Source organism: Ochotona princeps, chromosome 1 (genome assembly GCF_030435755.1).
Source record: "Ochotona princeps isolate mOchPri1 chromosome 1, mOchPri1.hap1, whole genome shotgun sequence".
Lineage (NCBI taxonomy): Eukaryota > Metazoa > Chordata > Mammalia > Lagomorpha > Ochotonidae > Ochotona > Ochotona princeps.
This window is the reverse complement of record NC_080832.1, coordinates 163,988,413-163,996,806: the sequence shown is the minus strand read 5'-3', so window position 1 is coordinate 163,996,806 and position 8,394 is coordinate 163,988,413. Positions and strand designations below refer to the sequence as shown.

Here is an 8,394-nt window from a genome sequence, read left to right as displayed (position 1 = left end):
AGGCAGGAGTCAGGAATTCCCTCCAGGTCTGCCATATAGCTGGCTGTGGCCGATGCGCTTGGTCGGCCTTGCAGAGGGCTGGGCTGGAAGCAGAGCAGTCAGGATTCCCACTCTGTACTCCATAAACAGTGCCGATGTCCCTAGTGGAGACTTGCCTTGTTCTGCTACAATGGCAGCCCCAAAGAATTTACTGTGCTATTTTTTTTTAATGTTGTGCACTTTATTGCTCCGCCACTTAAGAATTTCAATTCTTTGCAAAAGGAGTAGCTTCCGCGATGGACCAGCGAGCAACCAATGCATCTTTGGGGGCACAAGGTGAAGATCCGGTGGCTCACATGTCACAGGTCGCCGGCAGCTTGATGTCCTGGGGACATTTTTGTTTCCCTTAAGCATCTTGTGCACAGTTTTTCTGAGCCACTGACTGTTGCCAAAGGCTGCAGACAGGCACAGCTGCCCTGGCCACAGGCCAAGCAGCATCCGGTTCCCTCCAGCATGGGCACTTGTACTCTGAGATCCATCTTTGCTTTCTTGGGAATCCCTTTCTTGTCCTCTGAAAGGACTCACAGGAACCACGTTTCCCTAGTTTGTCTATATTCAAACATACATGTTATTTTTAAGATTTAAAAAGTAGTGTCAAACCAACACCCCCTTTGGGGTGGGGTGGGCGTTGGCCACATTCCATCCTGGAGTGCTGATTGGAGTCCCAGCTACTCAGCTCCTGCTAAGGCGGCAGGAGATGGCTCAAGCTATTGGAGTCCCTGCCACCCTTGTGGGAGACCCGGATAGAATTCCTGGCACCTGCCTTTGGCTTGGCAGAGTACCCGCTGTTACAGCCACTTAGGAGGGAACCCCGCCCTCCCCGCTCCCCGTCACTTTGCCTTTGGAAGAAATAAATGACGAGCACAGGTCCAGGACAAGAAAGCGGTGAGCCTGCCCCAGCAGCGGCTGCTGGTGGAGCAGCTTTTACGGCTGAGGACAGCGCCACAATTGCGTTGCTGCAGCCTGCGGCTACGCCTTTAAATGGCAGGTGCTCATTCCTGGCACCAGGCGCTTACTCAGCTGCTGCCAGGGACTGCATCTTAACGTGTTCTCAGGCTCCCACGGAAGCCTGCTCGCTCCTTTGTACCTGGTGTCCCTACAACCAAGCTCTTGTTGTGAGAAGCCCTTTATCCGGGAGTCCCTATGTGCTTTTTCGCTGCTCGCCCTCCCCCGCCATCTAAGGCGGATAGAAAAACCATTCAGAGCGTGGGGGAGGGGAGGCTGCCCTCCCGCGCCGCCGTCCTGTCTCCCCCACCTTGCTACCGAGTTGTGTGACAAAAGAAGCGAATCTCTCTCCCGTGAGAGCCCAGGTCTGGCACTTTTAACCGAGGCCTCTGGTGGTGGGAAGAACGCCAGGCTGACCGAGGAACAAAGCGCCAATGTGCTTTCACACGGCCAGCAGGCGCGGAAGCCCTGCATCCTTTAGTCACCTGCATCAGGTGCCTAGGGAGGACCAGGGCGCTGAGGCTCCCACGAGGGCAGCCCTGCTCCGCGCCCTGGGGGTGGGTTACACCAGGAGGATAAAGAAAAGCCATAGTGCTGAGAATGCACAGATCCCTGCGGACAGGAGCCTTCTCCGCCCCCTCCACAGCCACAATGTGGGGCTGGGATCCCTTGCTAACCCCAGTTCCCTGGGCATTGGCCTCCTTTGCATAAATATTAGGATTGGTAGTTTGCAGTATTTCTAACTGGGAGACACTGAGAACAACCCCCACCGCCAGCCGGGTTGGGGTGGGTGGGTGGGTGGAAATAATGATGGATTTGTAGTCTCATTCTTCCATTCAGGTCCTCCCCATTCATTGGCCAAGTGTCGGTTGCCTAGGAAACCGTGCATCTTGGCTGCCGAGGCGGCTGTCAGGTCGTGGGGGTGGGGGGAGACAAGGCGGGGTGCAGGCTGCGTTTTAAACAGCGAATACAGGCTGGGGCGGGTGGCGATCCCTAAACGAACCTCTTTGCCATTTCAAGAATTCCCTTCAAGAAATATTTTGCAGGAGGCAAACAATGCTCTGAAAATCCACTGTTAACCCACCCATGTAGAAAGTCCCCTTTGGGCCACAGCTCTTCTATGGCTGGGAACAGGGACCCTGGTGCCAGCAAGCACAGTTCGGGGGATGGCTTGTCTGGCTGAGCCAAATACGCATGTGTCAAACAAAGGATTGCATTTTATTGGACTCCAACGATATATTCTGCAACTGTGTCAGGAAAATGTTTCAATGTTAGCCTACCATCCAAATGGACCGGTGTAAGAGATCATGAAACCAACGGTCCTGTTGATTCCCAACAGTCTAGACTGAGAAGGACGGTGGGAATAAGCAGGTGTGTATATATATATACACGGCAGGGGGCCCAACTGAAAAGCCAGGACTAAGACTGTCTGCTGCTCGCAAGCTCCAAGCATTATTATTATTATTTTAAGAAAAAGAGAGTAGCGGAAAATCTGAAACTTTCAGGAAAGGCGTGACTGTCCAGGCCATTTCAACCCAAAAGTAGCTTACTGCGGAAATCAAAACGCCCACAGGTCAGAATACCAGTGTGTGTGTGGGGGGGGGGAGGATGGTGGACATGCTTCTCCCTGGAGACAGGCCCTGGGGACCCACCCAGAGCAGATCTGGGACTGAACAGGCTGCAATCCCCAAGGGACCTGTGGGCTATTGGAAGGATGACGTCTGGACTCACCCTATCTCAACTCCCTCCCCCAGAAAACGGAAACTACGGTCCTGGCGTCTAAACACACGGTTTCACGCGGGTGCTTTTTGCAGCGCTGGCTCTGAAACTGTAAAGAAAGCCTCAGGCGAAAGACAGCTGGCGGCTCAGATTGCCCCTGCTGGAGGGGCGTCTACACTCGCAATACCCAAGCAACCTTCACCCTGTTCCTTCCAGACCGGATAAGTGCGGCCAGAGCCGCTTCCTCGAGGCTGGTGCCCTCTCCCGCTCCCCGAGCTTTCCACCTGGACCTGGTCACCTTCCCCCAGGCCTGGGACGACCGGAACCAGCCTTTCCCATGTTGTGTGACCTTGGGAAATGTTGGTTCGGGGGAGCGGGTAGTAGGGGGAGGGTCTGCAGCTCTCTGATCTGGATTAGTAAGGAGGGCAGCTCAGGGGCCGGAAGATCCCACCATACCTGGGGCGGACCTGCCACTCCGCCCTGGGACCCGACCCCACCGTCACTTAGGCCGCGTCCGGACGAACTCTGCTGCCTCCACTCCCACAGCTCTGGTCTAGGTTCCCCGGCTGCTGGGGCTGCTGGGCTTTTGTTCTTGTTGCTTCTCTTTGTATCTGAAACCCCCTCTCATCCCCCAGCAGGAAAGGGAGGAGATGACAGCTTGCTGCTGGTTGCCGGCGAGGGGCAGGGACGGGCTCACTCAACAGCTGTTAGCTCTGTCCCACCGTAAGCCACTTCGGGCGGGCTGCTGTCGTCTGAGGGCTGAAAAGGGGCCATGTCCCCTGGCCGGACACCCGAGCCGGCTAGGGCGCGGCGCGCTGCCACTGCGAAATTTCAAGGGACCTGACCCCATAGCAAGTGTTTCTGCTACATTTGCCCTCACTACTCTCCAGCGCACGCAAGTAAGGCCTCCGTGCGGGCGCACACGCGAGCGCTCAGGTACACGCACGGGGAACGGAACAAAGGGCTATGCGTTTTCCTCGAATTCCCGGGGACTGCGGATTTGCAGGGCGTGGGCGAGCGGGGAGGGTCCGGGTCCCGCGCTCGCGTTCCCGGGCGCGCGCCTGGCGGGGTCTTGGGCGGCTTCGCGCTTCTCCAGGCGCGGCAGCTTCCAGAGTTCTCCTCCCTCCGCACAATCGCCCAGAGTCCAGGGGCTGACACCGGGTGGCAGCCGCACTAGTGTGTGGGTTGTTCCCCTTCGCCACCCCTTGGAATCTACTACTCCCTTCCTTGACGATAGAAGAGTATAACCCCGAGAAGGGCAATGCCTGTGATTTGGGGTACACCCACACGCTTTGGGGTTCCCTTTGTTCCGCGCGCCTCCCGCCCCGCAGTCCACGCGCGCTTGCTCCCGGCCACACCCACTCCATCACTGGTGAGGAACAAAAGCCAGTGGGCAAGGGCGCGGCCCTGGGTACCCTCAGGCCAGGAATTGCGGACTCCTGGGGAGGGTCGGGTGCGCCTGGCTTTGGAGGTCGCCCTGCCCCGGCGGCTTGCCGCAACCTCAGAGACAGAGAGCCAGTGGCTCTCTACCTGGACACTGCGGAGTGGGGCGCAGGGGTGGGGAGAGAGCAAGCGAGCTGGCCAGGGCTAGGGGCGGTGTGGAGGCTGCCCTGGTGTTCTGGGCCGCAGGTGTCCGGGTTCACTGCCTTCCGGGACTCCGGCGTCCGCGTCAGTAGCCCGTAGTGGCAGCCCTGGGAGCACCACCTCAACTTTCACACCTGCCTGCTCCCGGAGCACCTGCTGCGGTCTTCTTCCCAACCCCGGCCCGCCGTGCTGGCCGTGCCCATCTCGCTGCCCTGTGCCCTCTTCACCACCCCCTCTCAGCCGAGCACCCAGCTAGTTCGTTCCCCTCCCCCACCGCCCTGGACAAAGCTCACTCCTTCCCCCATCGCCCTTCACCTCCGCACTCCCAGGAGCTCCCACCCGTCTCCAGGTCCGCATGCCCGAGCTGATTGGCCGCACGCCGGTAGTCCAGCCCCTAGGCTGGTCCCTCGGGCTCGGAGCATTACGTCAGCCTTGCCGGCAGAGCGCCAGAGCGAAGGGGACTGGGGGGAGCTCTGGCTGGGGGCGCGGCCTGCGCCTGCCGCCCCACCCACCTTGCATAAAAGGCCGAGCCCGCCGGGGCCGGCTCTCTCAGCCGGTCCGTTCCTGAGTGCCATCCTGCTGAACGCGTTGTGGGCGTGGGAGAGGAGGACCGACACTCACCCGCCGGAGACGCAGATCGAGCCAGGAACGAGCTAGCCAGGCAATCATGCGTGAGATTGTGCACATTCAGGCGGGCCAGTGCGGCAACCAGATCGGCGCCAAGGTTGGGCGCGCGCGCCCGGGAACGGAGAGGGCGGGGACCCGACCCGAGCCTCTGGCTGAGGGGTGTGGGAGTTGGAGTAGGAAAGGCCAGGAGCTCGCCGGGCCTCTTTGTGGGCGCTAGTCTGAGCACAGTGCCGGAGGCGACTTTCTGAGGGCGTGGTAGTGGGGCGGGGGGCCTTGTCGTCCACAATCGTTGCTGAAACTCATTAGCAATCGTCGCCACCCACCCCTTTCCTTCCCCTGTGGTCTCCGCCTGCAGGGCGCGCGAGCCTGGAGGAAGGAGCAGGTGTGGCTGGGTAGCCATTCGGCCCTTTGGAGGGGCCGGGACACGGGGAGAATTGATTTGACTCGCTGGAATCGTAGTTGGGCCAGAGGGAAGGGCCGAGCGCAATTGTCTCGCTGCGGCGGGACGTGCTTTGACTGTAAAACCACCTCCGGCGCCCCGGGTCCGCGCCTTCCCGCAGGGTCCGCGCTTTCAGCGGTGGCCTCTGGTGTGGCGGGCTCACGCAAGCCCCCAGCTCCGCCTGCGTGACGCGCTGTCCCCCGGGCTGTAATCGGTTCATCCCCCTCCTCCACCCCACCCCAGGACCCGGGCCTCCAGTCGCGACAGCTGCGGGCCCGGGGGCCACGCCCAGCCTCAGCTTTCTAACCCTACAAAATACAAGCCCTAGCGGGTTCCTCCCGCAGTGGGTGATCTGGAGGGAGGATCCCGAGGCTTTTTTCATTGTGCGTAGCTGTAGAGCTGCTGCTTGGCTCACCACAACCTCTTTCTGTCCAGTTCTGGGAGGTCATCAGCGATGAGCACGGCATCGACCCCACCGGCAGTTACCATGGAGACAGCGACTTGCAGCTGGAGAGGATCAACGTGTACTACAACGAAGCCACGGGTAACAGCAGGCAACCTCCCCCAACCCTTAAAGCCCTGCCACCTGTCTCCCCCCACCCCGCTGCAGGGGTGTGGCCCAGCCAGTCTAGGCTCTCCAGCCTCTCACTGTGCTGAGGCCCTGGCTAGATCCTGTGCCAGCCAAGCCCCTGAAGAACCCAGCAGGTGCCTCTGTCTTTGTTTGGGGCAATAATGATGTTGCCGCAGTGAGACAGTATGGAACGCTTCCCAGCCCACCCTACCTCTAATACAGCTCCCGTTCCCCCCACAGGCAACAAATACGTACCTCGGGCCATCCTGGTGGACCTGGAGCCCGGCACTATGGACTCCGTGAGGTCGGGACCCTTTGGCCAGATCTTCAGGCCCGACAACTTCGTGTTTGGTGAGTGCCCGGTGGGCGTGTCTGCTGGCAGGAAGAGGAGGCTGGAGGTAGTGGGGTGGGACAAGAGGGAAGCACAGCTGAGGCCACAAAGAGAAGTGCTGACAGCCAGGTATGGCATTCTATTTATGACCAGATATTGGAGCATCTGGTAATTTGGGTGATGACCTGAAATAATTCCTAATCCAAGCACCCATTCACTGATGTCTAGTCCACTAGGAGATTAGGAAGGTTGGTCCATCATTAGTGACTTAGGGCGTCTCCCTCCATCCCCAGGCCAGAGTGGTGCCGGGAACAACTGGGCCAAGGGCCACTACACAGAGGGGGCCGAACTGGTGGACTCGGTGCTGGACGTGGTGCGGAAGGAGTCGGAGAGCTGTGACTGTCTCCAGGGCTTCCAGCTGACCCACTCGCTGGGAGGCGGCACGGGCTCAGGCATGGGCACCCTGCTCATCAGCAAGATCCGCGAAGAGTACCCTGACCGCATCATGAACACCTTCAGCGTCATGCCCTCGCCCAAGGTGTCAGACACCGTGGTGGAGCCCTACAACGCCACGCTGTCCGTGCACCAGCTGGTGGAGAACACGGATGAGACCTATTGCATCGACAATGAGGCCCTGTATGACATCTGCTTCCGCACCCTCAAGCTGACCACACCCACCTACGGGGACCTCAACCACCTGGTGTCTGCCACCATGAGCGGGGTCACCACCTGCCTGCGCTTCCCGGGCCAGCTCAACGCTGACCTGCGCAAGCTGGCCGTGAACATGGTGCCCTTCCCGCGCCTGCACTTCTTCATGCCGGGCTTCGCGCCCCTCACCAGCCGGGGCAGCCAGCAGTACCGTGCGCTGACGGTGCCCGAGCTCACGCAGCAGATGTTCGACTCCAAGAACATGATGGCCGCCTGCGACCCGCGCCACGGCCGCTACCTGACCGTGGCCGCCATCTTCCGCGGCCGCATGTCCATGAAGGAGGTGGACGAGCAGATGCTGAACGTGCAGAACAAGAACAGTAGCTACTTCGTGGAGTGGATCCCCAACAACGTCAAGACGGCCGTGTGCGACATCCCGCCGCGGGGGCTCAAGATGTCGGCCACCTTCATCGGCAACAGCACGGCCATCCAGGAGCTGTTCAAGCGCATCTCGGAGCAGTTCACGGCCATGTTCCGGCGCAAGGCCTTCCTGCACTGGTACACGGGCGAGGGCATGGACGAGATGGAGTTCACCGAGGCCGAGAGCAACATGAACGACCTGGTGTCCGAGTACCAGCAGTACCAGGACGCCACGGCGGACGAGCAGGGCGAGTTCGAGGAGGAGGAGGGTGAGGACGAGGCTTAGGTGTGGGTGGCTGCAGGCTGGGCCGCCCTATCTGGATCTTTCTGGTGCTGTTCACTGTTGCCTGTCACTCTCCCGCCCCACCCCACCCCCCTTTTTTTTGTAATATGTAACCTTTGAGCTCTTTTCGGAACTACTGTTGTAATGACTAAAAATCTCATAAACGTTTTGTGTCCTCATTGTGTCTTCTCTTCTTACTCTTGCTAAACATTGGAGACATTGTGTTCAGTTCTTCCTTTTCAGGGAGTCACAGGGAGTAACAGGTCAAGTGGAGACAGCCACAGCCCTGAAGGATCAACATTGTCATGTTACCTACTGGAAAGCTGGATCAGAATTCATAGGCGAATCGTGCTATGCCCCGATTTCTTTATAACAGTAAGGGACTACCTGCACAGAAACCAACTCGCACAAGAGCATGGAAAGGTAGTGTTCCTGCTGTCCTGCCGTTCTGTTTCGCAGTCTTTCCCCCATTCTGATCTTACTATCTCGTATCTCCCATTCTGTGCTTTTTAAACCTACCCAGGTTATCCCCCTCTGCAACTTTTCCCAGGTCAGGAAAACTTTTGAGATGCACAGTGATGCTCCAACACATCGGCAGGCATATAGGCGGGGTGCTATTGAGTCCTTGGCTGCTTCCGCCTGGTCTCTGACATGTACGTTTTGTCCATGGAATTGACTGTCGCTTGGTCCATGAACAACTGGTTCATGAAGTCACTTGCACCGAGGTGTAGCCATAGGTAGTGGGGATGGCTAACAGGCTCGTGTTCAGCAGTCGTGCCCGTATCACA

The 8,394-nt window shown here is 59.0% G+C and overlaps 1 protein-coding gene across 1 annotated transcript; it reads left to right on the top strand.

The window, feature by feature from the left end:
• The first annotated feature begins 4,758 nt into the window (after positions 1–4,758).
• Positions 4,759–7,775, top strand: LOC101517767 (tubulin beta-2B chain). Its single transcript, XM_004596484.2, has 4 exons — positions 4,759–5,011; positions 5,789–5,897; positions 6,165–6,275; positions 6,549–7,775. Exons 1-4 carry the CDS (start codon positions 4,955–4,957, stop codon positions 7,607–7,609), a joined length of 1,338 nt encoding a protein of 445 aa, XP_004596541.2. The 5' UTR covers positions 4,759–4,954; the 3' UTR covers positions 7,610–7,775.
• The last annotated feature ends 619 nt before the right edge of the window (positions 7,776–8,394 follow it).

Coding starts and splice junctions, on each gene's coding strand:
- LOC101517767 (XM_004596484.2), top strand. CDS start 4,955: ATGCGTGAGATTGTGCACATTCAGGCGGGCCAGTGCGGCAACCAGATC. Junction 5,012..5,788: donor GCAACCAGATCGGCGCCAAG/GTTGGGCGCGCG, acceptor CTTTCTGTCCAG/TTCTGGGAGGTCATCAGCGA. Junction 6,276..6,548: donor GCCCGACAACTTCGTGTTTG/GTGAGTGCCCGG, acceptor CTCCATCCCCAG/GCCAGAGTGGTGCCGGGAAC.